The sequence below is a fragment of the Pseudorasbora parva genome, chromosome 8, assembly GCF_024679245.1.
Source record: "Pseudorasbora parva isolate DD20220531a chromosome 8, ASM2467924v1, whole genome shotgun sequence".
NCBI classification, from domain to species: domain Eukaryota; kingdom Metazoa; phylum Chordata; class Actinopteri; order Cypriniformes; family Gobionidae; genus Pseudorasbora; species Pseudorasbora parva.
In genome coordinates this window covers 14,692,318-14,716,699 of record NC_090179.1, presented here as the reverse complement: position 1 = coordinate 14,716,699, position 24,382 = coordinate 14,692,318, and the positions used below count along the sequence as shown (strand labels likewise).

General features: G+C 37.4%; 1 protein-coding gene across 3 annotated transcripts in view; it reads right to left on the bottom strand.

Annotated features, from left to right (window-relative positions):
• The window catches only part of zgc:153184 (uncharacterized protein LOC751652 homolog), a 38,817-nt gene extending 21,594 nt beyond the window's left edge, over positions 1–17,223 (bottom strand). The window contains exon 1 of one of the 3 annotated variants that reach the window (XM_067450183.1): positions 16,925–17,223. In XM_067450183.1, the coding sequence (XP_067306284.1) occupies positions 16,925–16,930 (6 nt within the window). In that variant the 5' untranslated portion in view covers positions 16,931–17,223. The remainder of the gene's footprint in view (positions 1–16,924) is intronic. The other 2 variants (XM_067450185.1, XM_067450184.1) reach the window with 2 other exon arrangements.
• Between the last annotated feature and the right edge of the window lie 7,159 nt (positions 17,224–24,382).

Sequence of the window (24,382 nt, the reverse complement as noted above, 5' to 3'; positions counted from 1 at the left end):
GAGAGAAAATAATATATATATATATATATATATATATATATATATATATATATATATATATATATATATATATATAAACACAATCATAAGTTATTAAGTCAGAATTGTGAGTCTGGAAAAGATCCCCTAAAGAAAATAAACACCACAATGGAGCTCTCTGGGATATACCATCCATGTTCATTTATAGTAAAAATTCATAGTAAAAACGATTCTCTCATTTATTTATTATATCAAGCTGATTTTGTCAAAACATTTAGCTTCGATTAAAAGAGTAAAATGTGTTGAACAAAACAACACACCAAGTATGAGCAGTAAATCAGTAAGCCAGAGATGATTTTAACCCTATGTTTGGATAAGTTTGTAGGATGGGTGGGAGTTATGGGCTGACTCTGGGAGTGGGAGTACAGAAAGCTCTATTTTAGGGTGCTGTGGCCTGAGAAATGAACCACAGAATGGCTTGTGAAGGTCTGGGTCAGTGATCCTTGAGCAAAACCATGTCAGTGGAGAAAGATCTTGTGTAATTTGTTGAATGAGAAACACTGAAACAAACTGTGCTGCATACAATACTGTTAACTTCTTATGGAAACACTCACTTTTAGGCCTGTGGCTTTATTTGCTTTTAACATAACTCTATACGGACAATAATTTTAATAATTTTAATGACCATAAAATCTAAAACCATTTTAATTGATAATTAGTTATTGTATGAGGATGAGTAAATGGCGACAATGTTTTCATTTTTGGGTACATTAACCTTGCCATAGTTAAATAAAAAGAGTTCAGTACATGGACATCTCATGTGAGTCTCAAACACCATTATTTCCTCCTTCATATGTAATTCTTGTTTGTGAAAAACACCACGGAAAAACAGGCTATTTTAAACATAACACCACATGTGAGGCAATCGCTGGGATCTTTAAAGGGGGGGGTGAAATGCTGTTTCATGCATACTGAGCTTTTTACACTGTTAAAGACTTGGATTCCCATCCTAAACATAGACAAAGTTTCAAAAAATAATGTTCGACGTTTGATGGAGTATTTCTGTTTTACAAATACTCCTTCCGGTTTCTCACAAGTTTCGGAGAGTTTTTTTCGAGTATGGGTCAGCTTGACATTAATAGACCGGAAGGTCCTTGTATGGGCCGTACGGGCTCTTCTCCCGGTAGGGTGTGCGCGCGTGACTAGAGCGAGAGGAAATGCACACCCATAAACACTCGCTCAGATGCAGATCCAGTCGTCCGTGAACACTTATGTCGTTATAATCCGCGCCGCGCTCCACTTCCTATGGGTGACATCAAGTGACTTCAATGCTTCAGCAAAGCATTCTGGGAAGGCAGCGCTGCATTTGAACCGATTTGAACGCAGAAATGACGGGAAGCTTCATAACATCACGCTTAAGTCATGTTCATAACATCACGCATAAGACCCTACCCCCGAAAAGGGTCTCGGCCCTATTTTGATAGCTCCGCCCGACACACACGTAACCCAGACAACGACAGAATCTGTGTGTAACCAGTGTTGGGAGTAACGCATTACAAAAGTAATACATTACAGTAACTTATTACTTTTTGCTGTAACGCAGTAGTGTAAGGCATTACTAATGAATTTTCAGAAATATTTTACTCGGTACATTTTCAGAAAAACGCTTGCGTCCGTAGTAATAAAGTAATTTAGTTCAGTTAGAGAACAGAACGTTCAAATAAAAAAGAGTCAGATCTTGAGCTGACAGACAAGATGATCGCGGAAGATTTGGTGCCTATTAAAGGGAGTTTGCCATTGTGTTGTGTTTTTCATTAACAATAATAGGCTAATTCTAAACGGAAACTAAAATCTGCTTGGCCGCACAGAGCCCAGATACCGTTATTACCGGTGTTGTCACATCACACTTTGATTAACCGGTGGGAAAATTTCCACACCGTCACATCCCTACTGTACATTCACGAGATGGATGCACATCGCTTAGAGTTTATCAGAGATAAGGACAAGAACGTAGGCTAGTCAAATGAAACCATTGTCTAAAACCAAAAGAACTATCGAGGTCGCAACAATAAGAAAAGAACAAATGCGCATAATGTCATAATATAGAGTTTACACACAGTACTGTTGTGTCTATGATACAGACCTAAGCTATTCCCAGATATTGCCAGATAATCTTTACCTCTACAATACTTATAACAGAATTGGATCATTTGTGATTCTGTCTGTCATGATTTCTTGCAGCTTTCACTTTTTTCTCTATCGTTATCCTGCATAGCCCACAGTCATTATGCTTCATCATATTTCCTTCTACTGGATGTAAAATGCTCTCTGCCTACATCTTAGAATGGTAAGAGCTACTTCTGCAGTTATTTTGGTTAAAGTAACTCAAAAGTAATACAGGAGTAATGTAACGCATTACAATTCTGAGACAGTAATATTGTAATGTAAAGAATTACTTTTAAATAGCAGTAATAAGTAATCTATAATATATTACAGTTTGGAAGTTACTTGCACGACACTGTGTGTAATTAATCCATGTCGAATATTCAATGAAAAAGTCAACCCTATCACAAAAACACAAACCGTTCTCATGAACAAATAGTACACGAGCCGACAGTCCAGCTACAATTATGACCAGATTAGAGTTATGGCGATCACAGAAACACAAACAGTTCTCATGAACAACTCTATAGTACACGAGCACTACCAACTAACGACATATTACAATTATGACCAGATTAGAGTAATGGCGATCACAAAACACAAACTGTTCTCATGAACAACGCGATAGAACACAAGCTTGATAGTCCAGCTAACAACACATTACAGTTACGACAAGATTAGAGTTATAGCGATCACAAAAACACAAACAGTTCTTATGAACAACTCGATAACGTTAGTATACAAGCTTGATAGTCCAGCTAACAACATATTACAATTATGACCGGATGGGTTATAAAGATGAAAAGAGGAAACAAACATATATTAGGAGTATAGTATCTTAGACACATTTTGTGACCTGAGTCTGACGCTTGAAACACTGAGGGGATTTAGATGCTCCATACGGTGTGGAAATGAACGGGTCTTTATCATCGCTGAAGTGAGCCACAATACGATCACAAATGGACAAACAAGCGAACATGGCACACGAGCATATTCAAGCAAAAGCAGCATATATTAGTTCTATCTTGGCTAATGTCCGTCCCGTGTGACTCGTGTTTTGAATAATGACACACTGAGCCTCTCGTCTCACCAGAGGCCCTTACCTGCTGATTGGCTACAAGTTTGTTATTCCACTTTGTATCTTGTATCTTGTGTTTGTATCTGGATGTGGGTCTGGCTTGTCAGGCTAACATACCCTCTATTTAGAAATCAGAGAACAATTTAAAATATTGTTTAAAATCATTTTAGGGCACCTTTAAATCATCTAAAATTGTATCTTCTTTAGATTAGCATATTAATCGCACTTATGAAAAGAATTACAGTTTTGCATTATGAAGCTGAATTAAGCATGATAGATTAAAATATCTTGTTTATCTTGAGGTGTCCGTGTTATAGTGTAATTGCATTTGCGTAATGTGTAATAAAAATCAACTACATATAGGGTTAGGATAAGTTGCAGGTAATTATGCAACAATGTATAGTTATTACTAAATATGTAATATGTAAATACCATAAATATATTATAATTCATATAAACTATATTGCCAAAAGTATTGGGACACGCCTCCAAATCATTTAATTCAGGTGTTCTAATCACTTCCATGGCCACAGGTGTATAACATCAAGAACCTCGGCATGCAGACGCTTCTACAAGCATTAGTGAAAGAATGGGTCTCTCTCAGGAGCTCAGTGAATTCAAGTGTGGTACTGTGATAGGTTGACACCTGTGCAATAAGTCCATTCATGACATGTCCTCATGACTAAATATTCCACGGTCAACTGTTAGTGGTATTATAACAAAGTGGAAGCAATTGGGGACAACAGCAACTTAGCCACGAAGTGGTAGGCCATGTAAAATCACAGAGCGGGGTCAGCACATGCTGAGCAAGGCCTTCTCATCCAACATCAGTGCCTGACCTCACAAATGCTCTTCTATAACATTAGTATAAAAATTCCCATAAACACACTCCTAAACCTCGTGGAAAGCCTTCCCAGAAGAGTTTTAGCTGTTATAGCTGCAGGCTGACTCCATATTAAACACTACGGATTCATCATTATAAACTGTACAACAAGAAAAATGTGTATAATTATAAAAGAATACCTGTTTTCCCATTATTATTTTTATTATAAATTTGTATGGTCGCTAACGACCCGAGGTGTGTAACAGTGCAGGTATATGTTTTGCTGCACAACAATAATTGAATCTTTGATGACTGAATAAGTGCAATTCACCTTTGTTCTACAATGTCTGTAGAAACTGTGTTCTGAAGATGAACGGAGGTCTTACGAGTCATTAATGACATCAATTTCATTTTTGGGTGAATTAACCCTTTAATTGCATTAAGAAACAGTCAGCATACATAATAATCATGATCAACATAGTACTGTCTTGAAGTTAACTTAAGTGCCCTTTTATTTCATTAATATTTTATTATCTGCAAGTACTTTTCACATAGGTGGGTTTTTAATGCACCAATACATAGACTAAAAAACTTAAAGGTTTTCCTATTATTTCCTATTGTTATGGCAAAACAAGCAACCAAATCCAACAGCAAAACCACTCTGATGAGCTGAGAGCTGCGTCAGAGCACCAGACACAACACCTGTCATCTCTCACGTTATCATCTTCCTTTGGAAGGGCTTTAATTGGTGCAAGAGGATATCATAGAAAAACCAAAATTGCCTGGTTTCGTAAAATACCCAGACAATGCATTACAATTACAGTATTATAGCAAACCACTCCAGGCAATGGATTACAGTGATTTTGCCACTTTTTCCCCATTTTCCAGTATCTTTTTGTTTTGCCAAAGGTTTAACTAGTTAGCAAGTTCCAGTTAGCCAGCTGAGAAACTTCCATTGAGTTGAATTTGAGTACAAAATGGACACTTTCCCCCCGGGTTTTACATCCCTGCTTAAAAAGTACCGTCCCTTACGAAACAAAAATATATTGCGAAATATTTGAAAATATCATGCAATACAGGGAGTGCAGAATTATTAGGCAAATTAGTATTTTGACCACATCATCCTCATTATGCATGTTGTCTTACTCCAAGCTGTATAGGCTGGAAAGCCTACTACCAATTAAGCATATTAGGTGATGTGCATCTCTGTAATGAGAAGGGGTGTGGTCTAATGACATCAACACCCTATATCAGGTGTGCATAATTATCAGGCAACTTCCTTTCCTTTGGCAGGATCATCCTTTTAATCATCGAACAATCAAGCGTTTCATTCAAAATAGTCAACAGGGTCGTGTGGAAAAACTAAGAAAGCTAAGAAAGAAGCGTGTGGAAAAACTAAGGCGCAAAATAACTGCCCGTGAACTGAGAAAAGTCAAGCGTGCAGCTGCCAAGATGCCACTTGCCACCAGTTTGGCCATATTTCAGAGCTGCAACATCACTGGAGTGCCCAAAAACACAAGGTGTGCAATACTCAGAGACATGGCCAAGGTAAGAAAGGCAGAAAGTCGACCACCACTGAACAAGACACACAAGCTGAAACGTCAAGACTGGGCCAAGAAATATCTCAAGACTGATTTTTCTAAGGTTTTATGGACTGATGAAATGAGAGTGAGTCTTGATGGGCCAGATGGATGGGCCCGTGGCTGGATTGGTAAAGGGCAGAGAGCTCCAGTCCGACTCAGACGCCAGCAAGGTGGAGGTGGAGTACTGGTTTGGGCTGGTATCATCAAAGATGAGCTTGTGGGGCCTTTTCGGGTTGAGGATGGAGTCAAGCTCAACTCCTAGTCCTACTGTCAGTTTCTGGAAGACACCTTCTTCAAGCAGTGGTACAGGAAGAAGTCTGCATCCTTCAAGAAAAACATGATTTTCATGCAGGACAATGCTCCATCACATGCGTCCAAGTACTCCACAGCGTGGCTGGCCAGAAAGGGTATAAAAGAAGAAAATCTAATGATATGGCCTCCTTGTTCACCTGATCTGAACCCCATTGAGAACCTGTGGTCCATCATCAAATGTGCGATTTACAAGGAGGGAAAACAGTACACCTCTCTGAACAGTGTCTGGGAGGCTGTGGTTGCTGCTGCACGCAATGTTGATGGTGAAAAGATCAAAACACTGACAGAATCCATGGATGGCAGGCTTTTGAGTGTCCTTGCAAAGAAAGGTGGCTATATTGGTCACTGATTTGTTTTTGTTTGGTTTTTGAATGTCAGAAATGTATATTTGTGAATGTTGAGATGTTATATTGGTTTCACTGGTAAAAATAAATAATTGAAATGGGTATAAATTTGTTTTTTGTTAAGTTGCCTAATAATTATGCACAGTAATAGTCACCTGCACACACAGATATCCCCCTAAAATAGCTAAAACTAAAAACTAAAACTTCCAAAAATATTCAGCTTTGATATTAATGAGTTTTTTGTGTTCATTGAGAACATGGTTGTTGTTCAATAATAAAATTAATCCTCAAAAATACAACTTGCCTAATAATTCTTAACTCCCTGTATATTCACATATATGGGATTTAATATTAATATTTTCCAATATATTGCAATATATTGAAAGCGGCAATCATTTGTATATTTTGCAATATATTGCATGAATATATAATATATTTTCCTTTCGTAAGGGGTGGTAGACCCTTCTTTGACTTATCTTTGAGGACCATGCAAACTCCACACCATTGGATATCTTGCACCACCACAGTATTTTCGTAAGGCTCCTAATCATGTGCTAGAACATTTTACAGCTGACCTCTTGGTACACCAATGATGTCCTGCACAGTGGAGCACTCGTTAAAAAAAGAGTCTTTGTCAAAGAGTGAACACTATCAGTAGACACATGATGCACATAATGCTATTTTCTCTAATTCATGGACACACACCTTTGAGAGTTCAGCCAAGATTCAAACCCATTGGGGTCATGAGGTTAGAAGGGGTAAAAGGGAAAATATGGAACACACACACACACACAACAACAACAACAACACACACACACAAACGGAAAAGATGTTCAAATGAGGTAAAGAAAAGAGAATGGATTTTGAAGTTAATTTATAAGTAATTTGGGCTGATTCTCTGGTTGAGTGGTGTTGTGGGCTAAGACTCGAGTAATATTCGTTAATACGAGAACAGACATGCAAGTCTCCCTCAGCCAGTCCAGGAAAACATGAGCGTTTGAATTTGACATCATTGTAATGCCACGCTTTTCCACTACCTTCGCCGGCCTTTCAGGCACACAGCTTGTGTTTTTACAAAGGCTCTCTGTGTGTTACATCACTCAACGCAATGGGATAAACAGCTAGCACATCATGAGGCCTGACAGGAGGGAGCATTACTGACACGCTGGACAACAGGAATTAAAGCCAATGTTTGACAGCAAAGCTAAATGCATTAAGACAAGTTGTATGATTGTAAAGATAAGCTGGACAGGATGTTTATTCTTTATATATTACATGTCCACAGCTTCAAAACTGTTTATTATTCAAAGTTGAAGTTTTGTGACTTTAAGTGCCCTTATTATGCTATTAAATGACTTTGAAAGTCTTCTACTATTGGTTGGTCTTCTCTGCTCTGATTGGTCAGATGACCCAGTCTGTTGTGATTGGTCTCCTCTGCTCTGATTGGTCAGATGACTCAGTCTGTTGTGATTCGTCTACTCTGCTCTGATTGGTCAGATGACTCAGTCTGGTGAACTAAGTTACAATGGTGTTACGGTTGGCAAGTGTTGTAACTGGTACGGCTAAACACCAGTAAAATCGTCAACACCTTCTATCGTAGCAAGCCTACAGGGCAGCTCCTTTTGTGTTCCACCAAAGAAAGAAAGTCATACAGATTTGTCAACGGTTAACAGTAAGTTCCCTTAATATAAACTGAATACAAACCTTGATACACCTTGACATACATCTTATATTAGTTAATGAAAAATATAAAAATGTTACTGTAAATTTAAGTTAAATCTGTAAAACTTAAATGTTGCCACCATATTTGTTTACCATAAATTTCACAGATTTGTTTTTCATTAACTGTTTCTTTAAACTTCCATCCCTCTATATTTATAGCAATTAACAGCTGTTCTCATAATAACTGTATTTGAGGCGGTGTACATTCTCTAACGGTGGCAGCTTTCAATAGCACTTGTAATACTGTTGGCTTACTAAATATTACTTAACATAACGTGGCCCTTATATTTGGCAAACTCTACTTTATTACATCTTCATTTACACTCTGTTCTCTTTCCTTCTTCCACAACATGAAGATCCAACCCCATTCAAGCAGAGGGGACTCCCTGCTCTCTAAGCATAATGGCATGTGGGATTTTCCTCATTTTTCTCATATGTTCTTGCTTTTCTCTTTATATGATTTTTTTATATATAATTTATTTGATCGGGACAGATACCACCACCAACATAGATCATTTAAACTAAACAATCTGATGTCTGTATCCCAGTGTATATAGCCAAAGGCTAATTTGCAACACTTGTCCCTAGAAGGGCCTTTATCGATCAAAAACAATAAATACAAAAAAGTATCTAAAAACTGATTCATACATTAATAAAACTCAAACAATAATACTCTATAACTTCCAAACATACACAAAATAATCACAATATTATAAGTGAGTACAATTCTGATTTATCTTTAACCATGTCTTAAGTCTGGAAGAAAACATTTTAAAGTCAGGAATAGTTTTTATATCAGGTGGCAATAAATTCCAGAGCTCAGAGCTTCTAACAGAAAAAGCTGTCTGACCAAAACTAGTCCTGCAGTGTGGAGTTTTACAATCATGGTGTGTATACTTCTCATAACTCTACTGCTGTTCAGTTTCTCCACAAATGTACTTAACGGATGATTAATACCTTTATACGATACTTTTAAAAAACTAAAATTAATAAAACTATCAAAACTCATTAAATTATTTTTCTTAAGAATAGCACAGTGATGATATCGAATCGTTTTTTTGTCCATGATTTTAATTGCACGATTATATAATGAACCTATACTTTTAATTACAGTAGGAGCAGCCTGTGCCCATGCTCTTACGCAATATGAAATATGAGAAAATACCATAGCGTGCAACAGTGCTGCCTGGTTTGCACTTGTGCTACATAAAGAGCTTTTCCTCATGGGAATGATCCTGCCTGTATCTCCTCTCTCTGTCATCCCTAACTCTCACTCATCTATGTAAACTTTTCAGACATTAAAAATGAACACACTCGGAGCACAAAACATTTTAGAATAATATTAACAATGGAAGCACAAACACCAAACTGTGCATATGTGATGCCTTTTACCCCTCTGATGCATGACTACAGCATGAGGACAATCAAGGTATCGTGTTGTTTCCCAATGACTTAAGCAGAAGATTTCACAGTGGTAAACACACAGCATCTCCTCAACATGGTTCACTGAAGCCTCGCATATTTACTAGCATTGGGGGAATTGGTGATCCTCTGCCCATCTTGACTTCTGAGAGACACTGCGACTCTAATAGTTATTTATTTTATACCCAGTCATGTTGCCAATTGACCTACTAAGTTGCAAATTGTTCCTCCAGCTTTTCCTTATATGTACATTTAACTTTTCCGGCCTCTTATTGCTGCCTGTCCCAACTTTTTTGGAATGTGTAGCTCTCATGAAATGATATATTTTGATTTCATGAATCAAATATTTGGCATGACATTTCAAAATGTCTCACTTTCAACATGTGATATGTTATTTATATTTTATTGTGAATAAAATATGCAGTGTCACAAATTTTGGGAATCTGGATTGTAAATGTAAGCATGCATTTACTCATCTTAGCAGTTACAGTAGGCCTATTCCTCAAAATGAATAAATGTAATCTCAGAATATTACACAAACCTGCAATAATTAAATATATTTAAAAACACAGATATACTTTATGTATTTAATCTCACTATATTAACCAGTGTCTTTGCTGCTGAGCTTCGATTATAGATTTCAACCATACGAATACACAAAAATCCTACTTTAGATAAACATTTGTTTCTTTTTTTTCTTTCTTTTTTTTAAGCAATTCGTTTTGAACTTTCTTCTCGTTTTGAGTCATATTTTTCTCTGATCCAGAATGGGTGCACAGCACAGTTGAAAGAGATGCGACCACTACTGGAAACGTGTGAATTTGCATTTTTTTCAGCCTGAGACTTAAAGCTACACTGTGTGATATTTTCCCCCATCTAGCGGTGTAAAGGTATATGACCATCGAGTGAATAATAGTTTCTGTTCCTCTCAATTATGATTTCGCTTTAACTCCTACGGTGGCCGATTTAGTCCAAGATTAACATGGCTTCCAGTTTGACCTCGTTCATGACTGCCATCGAGTGTTAAAACGCCAAAGGCGAAGCTTGAATTTATGGGAATGTCCCTCTTTGGCTAATGTACTTTCAAGATGGAGGGGCAACATGGTGACCGGCATTCGAACCCCTCACCCGTATGTATTTTCAATGGCATATTATAAACTTATGAGAATACTTTATTACTTGAAAGAAGTAAATATACATATTTTTGAAAGAACTAAGGGTTTTTAGCTAAGAATAAACTAAAAAAAGTTACACACAAAGTTACAGGTGTGAAAGGGCATTTACATTTGCCAAAAATAAAAATTTTGTTATTAAAAAACAAACAAGCAAGCCCAGGTGAGAAAACGTAGCACAAAAGTAATGTAAGGCTTTACTTTCCATAAAGTAACTAAGTAACACAATTAGTTACTTTTTTAAGGAGTAACGCAATGTTATAATGCATTACTTTCAAAAGTAACTTTCCTCAACACTGGCCATGAATGTCGGTGGAAGTAATATCTAGACTTTAATCAATGCATTTATACCATGTTTAATAGAAACATGACTGAAGCCTATTTCATTTTGCAAGAGTGATGCGTGAATCTCAAGCACACATCAAAAATGCAATTAGATGTGAAATTCTCTAATCGACATATATTTGTCTACAAGCATGGTAATAAGAGCGGTGGCTTTCTCTGGTTCCAAACACAGTACATGTGCTCAACTTACATGCAATGCACATATAATCTAACAAAGGTTTTCGGATTGCAATATTTAGTGTTTGTAACAGAACTTTCACAAAATCTGAAATTGGATTGGATGACATTATGTGAAAAGTAAACCTGCTGTACAATAAAACCTCTCTAGCCCCCTCTTTTGTGTTTGGGTCATTTTGACCCGGAGATGATTTTCTTTTTCCCGAAAATATTAATCTTAATCTAAAACTTACTGACTTCGCTCAGACAGGGTACAACTACACTAAAAGAAAAAATTACCTTTAGTTAGTTTTTACACACAAATGTAATTGAGTTCATCCAAAATAAATCAGTTTATTTGGGTCAACACAATTTAGTTGGTTTAGGCAGAGATCTGGAACATCATGAATTATGGACCAAGCTTTTCTCTGATAAAATGTGTTCTGGTCTAATGATGACTGATATTTGGGAAAAACCTGGCTTTCTGACATTCAAAAAGATTACATAAATCATTAAGAGCATGATGAAATGAAAACAATAGCCTCTCTATATATAAAGTTAGACTTTAAAGTATAAAATTGTCAAAATGAAAACGTTCTAGATTCCTAAATAATATAAAATACTTGTATCATATGTAAAACAATGAATTATGTTAATTATTATTAATCAATTGCATCAATTTTGCATGTGTGGATTATAAGAAAGCTATCTGCTCAGTTACTGGGATTTTCACACACAACCTTTGCTAGGGTTTACAAAGAATGGTGTGAAAAGGGAAAAACATCCAACCCAGACGCCAAAGGTTTCTCATTGAAATGAATGGAGCACCCAGCGCGTCGAAAATTGACGATGAAGGTACGCCCAGTTCGTTAAAAAAGTGACGACAAGGGGTCCGGGTCAAGCATCCATATGTGACGAGTTGGGTGTGAGAATGTGTTGTTTTGGGTGAAACGTCCACCGGAGGCGCAAAGTGGCAATATTTTTTCTCCATTCACAGACTGATCTCATGAAATGGCGTGTGTATAACACGCCAATTCGTTTGCCATTTTGGCGTGCTATAAAGACGCAAAATCGCTTTTTAGCGTGTTTATCAACACTGTTTCATTCTACCTACACTGCCCCTACCTCTATACCTACCCATCACACACACACAGCCCCTAAACCTACCCAACACACACACACAGCCCCTAAACCTACCCATCACACACACACAGCCCCTAAACCTACCCATCACACACATACAGCCCCTAAACCTACCCATCACACACACACAGCCCCTAAACCTACCCATCACACACACACAGCCCCTAAACCTACCCATCACACGCACACACAGCCCCTAAACCTACCCATCACACACACACAGCCCCTAAACCTACCCATCACACACACACAGCCCCTAAACCTACCCATCACACACACACAGCCCCTAAACCTACCCATCACACACACACAGCCCCTAAACCTACCCATCACACGCACACACAGCCCCTAAACCTACCCATCACACGCACACACAGCCCCTAAACCTACCCATCACACACACACACAGCCCCTAAACCTACCCATCACACACACACAGCCCCTAAACCTACCCAACACACACACACAGCCCCTAAACCTACCTAACACACACACACAGCCCCTAAACCTACCCATCACACACACACAGCCCCTAAACCTACCCATCACACACACATAGCCCCTAAACCTACCCATCACACACACACAGCCCCTAAACCTACCCATCACACGCACACACAGCCCCTAAACCTACCCATCACACACACACAGCCCCTAAACCTACCCAACACACACACACAGCCCCTAAACCTACCCATCACACACACACAGCCCCTAAACCTACCCATCACACGCACACACAGCCCCTAAACCTACCCATCACACACACACAGCCCCTAAACCTACCCAACACACACACAGCCCCTAAACCTACCCATCACACACACACAGCCCCTAAACCTACCCATTACACACACACAGCCCCTAAACCTACCCATCACACACACACAGCCCCTAAACCTACCCATCACACACACACAGCCCCTAAACCTACCCATCACACACACACAGCCCCTAAACCTACCCATCACACACACACAGCCCCTAAACCTACCCATCACACGCACACACAGCCCCTAAACCTACCCATCACGCACACACAGCCCCTAAACCTACCCATCACACACACACAGCCCCTAAACCTACCCATCACACGCACACACAGCCCCTAAACCTACCCATCACACGCACACACAGCCCCTAAACCTACCCATCACACACACACAGCCCCTAAACCTACCCATCACACACACACAGCCCCTAAACCTACCCAACACACACACACAGCCCCTAAACCTACCCAACACACACACACAGCCCCTAAACCTACCCATCACACACACACAGACCCTAAACCTACCCATCACACACACACAGCCCCTAAACCTACCCATCACACACACACAGACCCTAAACCTACCCAACACACACACACAGCCCCTAAACCTACCCATCACACACACACAGCCCCTAAACCTACCCATCACACACACACAGCCCCTAAACCTACCCATCACACACACACAGACCCTAAACCTACCCAACACACACACACAGCCCCTAAACCTACCCATCACACACACACAGCCCCTAAACCTACCCATCACACACACACAGCCCCTAAACCTACCCATCACACACACACAGACCCTAAACCTACCCAACACACACACACAGCCCCTAAACCTACCCATCACACACACACAGCCCCTAAACCTACCCATCACACACACACAGCCCCTAAACCTACCCATCACAAGAAACATTCTGCATTTTTACATTTTCAAAAAAACAATTTAGTATGTTTATAAATCCATTTACCTTGTGGACACACACACATATTCAGACACATTTTGAAAGCGTGACTCAAACTCTTCCCTAAACCTACCCATTTGTGTATTATAAAAAACAGGATATAACAGGTAGATACGACTGCAGGCACAATTTATTCAGAAAGTATCCCAAGTGTTCCGAGGCCAAACGATTAATATGTGTGAAGAAAATCCCCAAGTGATCAGAACGTCGACTCCATCCGCCAAAGATTAATAATAAATTTCAAATATAACCGCCGGAAGAAACGTCACGTCAGCTTTGACAGCATCGGCTGTCGTGTGTCTCGTGACCAATTGCGTCATTACGTCAGCTTTGATTGTAAAATGCCATTGGCTCTCGTGTGTCTCGTGACCGATCGCGTCATTCAACTTGTTGTGTATCATTTGAATTAGAAACATGAATGAACGAGTGCGTGTGTGTTCTGTTCGCAAAGGAGCGCAATCATCATTTTAACGACTAAAACATCAAGATCATCTCTGTTCTTCACATGAAGATATCGTATGATTTCAGAAGACTTGGAATGAAACATGAGTTAATACTTTTATACAGTTTTTTGGTCAGTTTTTGTAATAAATACATGTGACTGTACATTTATTTGCCTGTTACGTGTTTGATATTGTTGAGAGTTGGTAGGTTTAGGGTAGGAGCGGCATTAGTTACTCCAAAATGTAAAATTAGGCTATAAATATTAATTCTCTGAGATCAGTCATGATGTCATGTTGGAATGGAGAAAAAATATTACCACTTAGCGCCGGTAAGTGCAGGTAAACGTACCTGGAGGTACATAATTCAGGTTTTGCAAAAATGTAGGCAGAGTCACGTATTTCCAATGAGCCTAGGTTGAAAACATCCAGTATGAGGCAGTCCTGTGGGCAAAATTGCCTTGTTGATGCTCGAGGTCAGAGGAGAATTGGCCGACTGATTCAAGCTGATAGAAGAGCAACTTTGACTGAAATAACCACTCGTTACAACTGAGGTATTCAGCAAAGCATTTGTGAAGCCACAACACGCAAAACCTTGAGGCGGATGGGTTACAACAGCAGAAGACCCCACCGGGTACCACTAATCTCTACTACAAATAGGAAAAAGAGGCTACAATTTGCACAAGCTAACCAAAATTGGACAGTTAAAGACTGGAAAAATGTTGCCTGGTCTGATGAGTCTCGATTTCTGTTGAGACATTCAGATGGTAGAGTCAGAATTTGGCGTAAACAGAATGAGAACAAGGATCCATCATGCCTTGTTATCACTGTGCAGGCTGGTGGTGGTGGTGTAATGGTGTGGGGGATGTTTTCTTGGCACACTTTAGGCCCCTTAGTGCCAATCGGGCATCGCTTAAATGCCACGGCCTACCTGAGCATTGTTTCTGACCATGTCCATCCCTTTATGACCACCATGTACCCATCCTCTGATGACTACTTCCAGCAGGATAATGCACCATGTCACAAAGCTCAAATCATTTCAAATTGGTTTCTTGAACATGACAATGAGTTCACTGTACTAAAATGGCCCCCACAGTCACCAGATCTCAACCCAATAGAGCATCTTTGGGATGTGGTGGAACGGGAGCTTCGTGCCCTGGATGTGCATCCCACAAATCTCCATCAACTGCAAGATGCTATCCTATCAATATGGGCCAACATTTCTAAAGAATGCTTTCAGCAGCTTGTTGAATCAATGCCACGTAGAATTAAAGCAGTTCTGAAGGCGAAAGGGGGTCAAACACAGTATTAGTATGGTGTTCCTAATAATCCTTAAGGTGAGTGTAAATATTATATATATATATATATATATATATATATATATATATATATATATATATATATATATATATATATATATACACATATACATACTTACCAGTCCTTTTTATAAAAAGCCTTTCTTACGATTATGATACCATTTGAGTGAGTAAAAGCTTTCGACTGAATGCATGTATTTTCTGTGGATAAGAAAGTAGTACCTCAGGAGTACCTCCTCTTTTCACATCCCTTTTACCAGCCTTAAGATGAACTCCAAGAAAAGAGTTGAATGCTCTTTGATTACACTTGCAGAAGTAACAACCCAACTTCACGTGCCACGTGAGGAACTTTAATGCTTGTGGCTAAGAGGAAAATCAAAGCTTGTGCTTTTTCACAGACAGAGGGAGATACTCTGCAGACAGCCCTTCCTTCCTCACTGGTAATTTGGGGTTAAAACAGTCTGAGCAGTCATTTTGCCAGCATGTGCCTGTTAGTTTATCTGCTCAGCTCACTTCAACCACCGTGAACTAACTGAGATTTACCGTTAAACACATTTCGGAGAACATCTGGGTCCAAATTAAATTATTAAGGTCTAACCTAAAAACAAACTTTCGTTAATTTCCTAGCATTGTTTTATTTTTTATCTCTGAACAAAAAAATTAAAATAAGTAAATAAAGAAAAAATTCCAGGAGGGTGAAGTCAGAGGGAGTCTTATGAATAAGCAACAACCCTCTAACTGTCCATAACTTAAGAGTAAAACGGTAAAAGGCAAGACATTATAATAACTCTATAATACTTATAATAATAAGTATTGAAATGAACAAACATTGTTGTAAACAAAGCTTGACAGGTCATTAAAGCACATGCAGTTTGAAATGTCATACATATTACAGAAAGTATAGCCAACTATTACAACAAATGATTAGTATTACTATTCATAACAGTGCTGCTAGGAAATTATATTATTGCTTAAATGTCAATACGAACGCACGTGACAGGCATTTGATTTAATTTCTTACTGTTATCAAGTCAATTGGAATACCATACAGCGACATGGATTTTTAGGCTGTTAGTATTTTATTTCAATTACGCAGTTGAAAAAAAAAGAAGAAAAAAAATCAGGACCCCGGTGCAAAAAGTAATAGATACATAAAACAAAATCATACCTCCATCCTCAAACACGTTTATCCGCGTTGATCTTCTGTATCCAAGCGGAGTGGAGATGCGTCTCTCTGTTCTCCAGTCTAACAGCAGCTTCACTTCACTTTCTGTTTCTTTAGTCAGCAACTCCCAGATCTGCGAACACCTCAAAACGCAAACGACAAAGGAAGAGAAACCGTGAGGCGTTGAGAGCGCAAATGAGCTGCGCAGCAAATCTGCGTTTTATCGCGATCGTCTCACTTTTCTCAGTAGGCTAATATCAAACTGAAAGCAGAACTAATTCATGACTAATGATGACAAACGCACTGGCTGTGCACAAAACCCAGTGCCTGTCAATCAGCCTAGTCAGTATTTGAGGTTTGAATGATGCATGTGAGCATGCCGCGCGCGCTTGACATTGGAATTGAGAGTTTTGATGCATTATGTGCGATGATGGGCTATCTCGGTAAAAACAGGCTACTTTAGGGAAGATGCAAATACAATTTCGAAAATGCGAATAAAATTGTTGAAGTGGTTCTTTTATATTTCTTTTGTTTTAATAATTTGGGGGAAATGCTTAAAGATGTCAAAAGGTTTTCACCCAAAAAGGAAAAGAATCCCATGATTCACTCACCCTCAAGCCATCCTAGGTGTATATGACATTTTTCTTCTTTCAGACAAATACAATCGTACATGTCCTGGCTCTTCCAAGCTTTATAATGACGTTGAATGGCTGTTTCTGTTTTGAAGTCAATAAAAGTGCATCTATCGATCATAAGTGCAGTGCTCCACACGGCCCCAGGGGGTTAATAAAGGTCTTCTGAAGCGAAGCCATGCGTTTGTGTAAGAAAAATCTTAATATATTTAAAACTTTACAAACTATAATCTCTAACTTCCGCTAACTGTCGTACGCGCGTTCACGAGAGACTTGTTCTAGTGTATGACACAGCATACACAAGTCTTTTGTTAATGCGCGTAGATATTACAGTTTAAGTTTTAAATATGGATATTTTTCTCACACAAACATCGATTCGCTTCAGAAGGCCTTTATTAACCCCCCATGTAGAGCATTTTTATGATGGATAGATGCACTTTTTGACTTCAAAACAAAAACAGCCATTCACTGCCATAGCTTGGAAGAGCCAGGACATTTTTTATATATAACTCAGATTGTATTCATCTGAAAGAAGAATGTCATATACGGAGGACAAGGGTGAGTAAATCATGGGACTCTTCATTTTTGGGTGAACCAGCCCTTTAAATCCCCAGAACACATTTAACCAGTTTCATGACAATTACTTTTACAATTTTTCATGAAGTAGTTTCACTGACTCTTGAGATAAGGGACAACACATGTCCTAAACACAAAAGCCATATATTTGTTAAAAAGTAAGTAAAAATACTTAAAATGTTACATCTAAAGGAGATTTGTATACGGAGGATATAATTGCTTATACTTTTAAATACTTTCTTTAGTATTATTTTACAAGCACACTCTTTACTTGAAAATGCGTGTAATATAATCCGTCAGCATGCCACAATGTAAAAGTGCCAAACAAAGTGTTTAGAAATGCAACAAATTAAAAAAAAAATACACAGTTACATTAATAGGCGGAGATCTTTAAGATATCAAACGATACAAAAAGTAAACCTTGAATTATATTTTCCATTAAAAAAATGGTTAACAGTCCACACTTTGCTTCAACTCCGTCAGGATTTTTAAAAATAATTCTGAATAAATAAATTAATAATTCAGGCAGTGTCATGGGCGCACCTCCTTACTCATTGTGGATCTCACAGTAGGAAACATTGTCCAGGAAGTAATACTCTTTTAATATTTTAAACAAACAATATTGAAGTCTCGGCAGTCACAGCCTTAACATGTCAACTCCGTCATCCAGTGTAATAGTTTCTGTAAATAGTTGTGGTATGAATCTTGACATTTTTTTAATATGTTTAAGACCGCTACAACTAAGGGAAAAACTAAACAAAATTGCTCCACGCTACAACGCGTGCTATGGTGGGGGAAAAAGTCTAATGGTTGATAAGTGCTCTGAAAAAGTCTGTATAATGTGATTTCTTTTTCCTTTTTTCTTCTTTTTTTTTTTTGCATTTGGGGAATTCTTCTAATGCCGTTTCATGATTCTATTTACATAGCCTATCTGAATGTTTGGCTCCAGCTGGACCTTTGTCAACACTGTCAGTAGGCTACATTAATGGAACATAATATTATTTCTTAATTACCTAAGAACATTGTTGATATATTAAGAACTTATGATGAGGCCAATGTATGCACCATATTGCCCTAAAGGGTTACTTCAGCGATTAGCATATGGCTTTGTTTCAGTAGAAACCCTGGAGTTTAATCGTGCGCCCCCCTCCTCATATCCCCCTGAGATTTAGGCTATGCATTTTATTTCTTTATTCCTCAGCAGCTAAATCACATTATATTGAACAGACACGTTAAGTTTTTAATTGTATAGTGTCTGTTCTCTAACTGAACTGATTTTATGAAAATGAACGCGATGGTGAGAAAGTGATCAGTGATTCAGTATGTGGCTTTGGGAGTGGCCTCACAGGGCAGTGAAGCATTCTGGGAATTGTAGTCTTTAATCCCCATGAGACAAAAATACATTTTCTGTCTTTTCTCAGTCTAGTATAATAACCTCACATTTCTACTACATTAATGACCCAGTTTAAATACAGATTCATCTTCCCAGCGCTGAAGTACCCCTTTAATGTATGGCTTATGGGTTTGTCTATGATGAGGTTGTCCACGATGAACCTGGTTTAAAATGTGGTATGGAACTGTAATGATGCTAATTAAAGGAAGTTGGCATATAAGATGATAGCTATAATATCATGTTTATTTCCTAAACACTACAGTACTTCTTCAGAGGGAGGAAGCATTTTACACAGAAGTGCAGTTCATATGTCAAGCATGTGATAGAGGAATATGAAGAGTCTCTCTCTCTCTCTCTCTCTCTCTCTCTCTCTCTCTCTCTCTCTCTCTCTCTCTCTGTGTGTGTGTGTGTGTGTGTGTGTGTGTGTGTGTGTGTGTGTGTGTGTGTGTGTGTGTTACAGATCAACAAAGCAAAGCATGAAAACATGTCAGTCAGATGAATAATTAATTTGAATTGTAACGATAGTGGTGCTTCTCCAATCAGCCGGCCATCTTGTGCATTAATTAAATAAAGAAATTATTAATCCATGCAACTTTAGTCCTCTGAGAAGTTTAATCCAGGAGACTTTACCATAGGAGATCTGTTGAGGAGCAACTGGTTACATTTAACAGCGTTACGTAATTACAAAATAAATGTAACTCTAATCCGTAGTTTTTTTTTTTAATGTAGCGGTAGTGAAATTACAGTTACTTATGAAAATGTTAAAACTACACTGTGTAACTTTTTTTAATTTATTCTTAGCTAAAAACACTTCGTTCTTTCAAAAATATATGTGCTCAATAATGTATATTTACTTCTTTCAAGTAATAAAGTATTCTCGTAAATTTATAATATGCCATTGAAAATACATACGGGTGAGGGGTTCGAATGCCGGTCGCCATGTTGCCCCTCCATCTTGAAAGTACATTAGCCAAAGAGGGACATACACGTAAATTCAAGCTTCGCTTTAGCGTTTTAACACTCGATGGCAGTCATGAACGAGGTCAAACTGGAAGCCATGTCAATCTTGGACTAAATCGGCCACCGTAGGAGTTCAAATGAAATCAGAATTGAGAGGAACAGAAACTATTATTCACTGCATGGTCATATACCTTTACACCGCTAGATGGGGGAAAATATCACACAGTGTAGCTTTAAAGCTTGAATTTACGTGTATGTCCCTCTTTGGCTAATGTACTTTCAAGATGGAGGGGCAACATGGCGACCGGCATTCGAACCCCTCACCCGTATGTATTTTCAATGGGATATTATAAACTTACGAGAAAACTTTATTACTTGAAAGAATTAAATATACATTAATGAGCACATATATTTTTGAAAGAACTACGTGTTTTTAGCTAAGAATAAACTAAAAAAGTTACACAGTGTAGCTTTAACTTAACAGTCAGTGCCATTGTGTTAACATACACACAGTAATGTTTAATAAGGCCTTTTTATAACTGCTTCAGGGCCAGAACAGTAAACTTCAGTTTTAAATAAATTAGGTTGATTGAACACAAATAAATAAAGTTGTGACAAAATGTTAAGAAATCGTGTTTCTTTCTTCATTGTGATGAATTAAACTGAAATAAGGCAACAACAAAAAAATTATATATATATATATATGATAGTTTTTGTACTTTGGGGGATTTTTTCCCTCCGTACACAGGTTTTGTATTATTTCTCAATGGTCAAAATAATTATTGGTCTTAAATTTAGTTCAATCAAATTAACCTTTATAAGTATTCAGAACTTTATTTTTCTTTTGAGTTCACTAAACTGACACATTTTAAGTAATCTGAATTGTTTCATTGTTTTAAATTTATCTCAGAGCGCTCCTAAATTGCGAGGCCCAGCAGACGGTTAAAACGCGAGGCGCCCAGGGCGCAATAAGCACCGCGCATAACACTCTCAGCCAACAAAAATCTATTAAAAAGACATCTCTCACTGCAAAAATGAGTTCTGTGTGATCGATGCCATATATATATATATATTTTTTTTTTTTTTTTTTTTTTTTGAAAGATTGAAGTAGTAGAGATTAAGAGGAGTTTAATGTTTTGCTAAGTTTAGAAGTTTTTGTATGTTGGGTTTTTGTGGGTTTTTACTAAGCATGAACTTTGTTTGAGAACAAATTATGTTAAATGTGCTATATTGCTGTATGTGCTATACTATGCTAAACTCATATTGTGTTACAAGTTTCCACTATTAAAAATATTTTAAGTTGATAATATTAAATGTATGAATTAGCTTCTGCAAACATTGGAAGTTAAAAGCAATTAAAAAAAATAAAAAAAGTAACATTTTTACTTAAACTTTACATTTATTAACTAAATATTTGATGTAACCAATTGCCTCTGTTTTTTTGTTTTGCCAACTTATTTGGGTCTACAGCGTTTTGTTCATAGTCCTCTCAATGGTGTTCAGGGGTTTAGACACAGCGTAAGGGCTAGAGTCCATTTATCAAAAATATCTTTTGAGTGGTCAGTTTAATTACAAGGTGACCTAGCTCTTTTCCTCTCTGACTCTATAGCAATAAAGACCTCTTCCTTCCCCTTTTTATACCCATATTTATAAACATGGCCACAGCTGAGTGAGCTCATGTCCTGTGGAGCTCGAGATTAGCTCAGAGCAAAGCATCAAGAGGAACAAAACAAGGCTGAGTCCTGATAATAGTGCTCTGAAGGTGTCTGGAACAAGGCCACAAGGAAGCCAAGGACATTCCAAACGCATGCTCGTCTGATGGAGGAAATAACGTCTCAGTGCCTTCTCTGAACAGATACTGCAGTCATGTGGGATCAGACCTGATGATCTTACACCAGTAAAGACACACTATTGTGACATTAGAAAGGGAAATAAAGCAGGCAGTAAAACAGCTGGACGATAATTGGTACTCAATTGGTAAATTAGTTTATTATAAAAAACTAAACTACAATCAAGTTAAGAGGTACTGGCAGAAACAGAATGTGTATGATATTATATAATCTCAACCAAATATACTGCAGATCATTTTTCTTTTAGTTTGAATCCATAAATTGTTAATTAAAATAAATTAGAAATTTAATAATATTTTATTAAATATAATTTTAAATAAACATTTTATTTAATCCTAGTCATTCAATTTAATACTCATCTTATTTTTAGTGCTGGGCAATTGATGAATCTGATCTAAAAAAGTTTGTGTTTATATAATGTGTGTGTACGGTGTATAAATATGCATGTATATATTTAAGAAATATTTGCATGACTATTTATATAGTTTGTATAAATAATACTCCACCCGTTATTAAGTATTATTTATATAAACCATAAATATATACAGTATAGTCATGCAAATATTTCTTAAATATATACATGCATAATTCTACATCAGTTGTATGTATGTATGCATGCGTGTGTCTGTGTCTGTGTCTGTGTCTGTGTCTGTGTCTGTGTCTGTGTGTGTGTGTGTGTGTATATGTATATGTATATGTATATGTATATGTATATGTATATGTATATGTATATATATATATATATATATATATATATATATATATATATATATATATATATATATATATATATATATATACACACACACACACACACTATGCAAACACAAACTTTTATTTTGGATGCGATTAAATGTTTGCCCAACACCAGTTATTTTTACAAATACCAAATATTGTCCTCACCTCCAAATTGTTAATGTTTCTTTGGTCAAGCACATAAGACAGTGGCTCCCCCTACTGGAAAATCCCTGCTATTGTAGACAACTGCTTTATGGAAAACATTAGAGATTTTCCTCAGCATCAGCATCTACGCGAAGCTTTATCTGGATCTATTAAATTGAACTCATACAAAGGAATGTAACTAGCCCCACTTAAAGATGACAACAACAACAAAAAGATCGTAAAATCATTATTCAAAACCGATTTAAAAAATAGATTCAAATGTTTGAACAGCAATAAGGAAGGAAACAGGGTTTGCACTTTTTTGTAGTCTACTTATGTCAAAATAAAGTAGTTTTATGTTCACGTTCTGTTTAGATTACTACTGGAAAAAATAACAATAGTGCTTAATATCTGAGCATACAAAAATAATGGTTCTCTTAGTATCTTTGTTGTCAAAGTTGTTACACCACTACCATCAAAATGAAGGGGAAAAAATTGGAGGGGAAAAAACTTCTTTCCATTCGTAAAAGTAATACAATTTATTGTATTTAATGATAACAATACAATACGGCATCCAACAGGGTAGAATATAATCATTTTGTGGACACAAGTACATCAAATTACAAAACATTACAGCATTGAGACCACTTATGGAGCATAACGCACGCCGCGGTTGATTAAGAATCCCCATTGTATCATGCACTGGTAAACAAGTTTTATATTAATTTAAAAGATTTGGATGATTTATATAAGACATAAAATAACTTAAATTTAAAATAAAGCACACTAGAGGTGGCTTAAGGCTGTCACATCTCAGGTACGTAAAGAATGATTTATCAACTCGATTTCCATAAATGGCGTTCATATGCGTGTCTGCAATGGTTACACTTGCTTTCGGTATTATTGGCTTGTTAACCAATCAAAAAGTCCAAATCATTCTAGTCACAAAAGTAGATTTATATGAAACCTATCATAACAGAATTTATCTATTCTAGACAACATGATTACTATCACCAAAGGGATAAATTATTAGTGTGTAAGCTGTGATATTATGCATTTGAAACCACTAATTTTTCTGTTCGGTCACACCAATTGTCAGCTCTCATCCAATAAGCCCACACTTTCTTCATTTCTCCCAGGTTCCTGCACTACTCTTTAGCCAGGATGA